Source organism: Hippocampus comes, unplaced genomic scaffold, assembly GCF_001891065.2.
Source record: "Hippocampus comes isolate QL1 unplaced genomic scaffold, H_comes_QL1_v1.1 scaffold65, whole genome shotgun sequence".
In the NCBI taxonomy this organism is placed as follows: Eukaryota; Metazoa; Chordata; class Actinopteri; order Syngnathiformes; family Syngnathidae; genus Hippocampus; species Hippocampus comes.
In genome coordinates this window covers 228,619-229,379 of record NW_017804749.1, presented here as the reverse complement: position 1 = coordinate 229,379, position 761 = coordinate 228,619, and the positions used below count along the sequence as shown (strand labels likewise).

General features: G+C 44.3%; 1 protein-coding gene across 1 annotated transcript; it reads left to right on the top strand.

Moving 5' to 3' along the window:
- Window positions 1-11: 11 nt before the first annotated feature.
- On the top strand, window positions 12-756 carry LOC109523252 (uncharacterized epimerase/dehydratase SH2450-like; the record flags this gene model as incomplete). Its single annotated transcript, XM_019882670.1, has 2 exons — window positions 12-439; window positions 594-756. Coding segments are annotated over 2 exons (591 nt in total), but the record flags the coding sequence as incomplete, so codon positions are not given.
- Window positions 757-761: the final 5 nt, after the last annotated feature.

Sequence of the window (761 nt, the reverse complement as noted above, 5' to 3'; positions counted from 1 at the left end):
GGAACCTAAATATGAGTTCATTGTTCAATATATTGGATCTGGGCAAGGAAAAGAAAATAGACAAGATTTTTTGGCCTTCGAGCATCGCGGTATTCGGATCCAATACTCCCAAGAACAATACCCCGCAAAATACCCTGATGGAACCTAGTACCGTTTATGGGATAAGCAAGCAATCTGGTGAGCGCTGGTGCGAGTACTATTTTAAGAAATATGGTGTCGATGTCAGAAGCCTACGCTACCCCGGTTTGATAAGTTGGAAAACCCTGCCGGGAGGGGGCACGACCGATTATGCCGTGGAAATATTTCACGGGGCATTAAAAAATGGAACGTACACTTCGTTTTTGGGCCAAAATACGTTTTTGCCCATGATGTATATGGATGATGCCATTAGGGCTACAATAGACTTGATGCAAGCACCATTCGAGTCTATTGCCACTAGGTCCTCGTACAACTTGGCAGCCATGAGTTTTTCACCCAGTGAAATTCACTTCGTTTTTGGGCCAAAATACGTTTTTGCCCATGATGTATATGGATGATGCCATTAGGGCTACAATAGACTTGATGCAAGCACCATTCGAGTCTATTGCCACTAGGTCCTCGTACAACTTGGCAGCCATGAGTTTTTCACCCAGTGAAATTGCGGAAAGTATTAAAAGGCATATCCCCGATTTCCAAATTGACTACGCTCCTGATTTTCGTCAACAAATCGCTGATTCTTGGCCCTCAAGCATTGATGACTCAAAAGCAAGGGAAGACTGGGG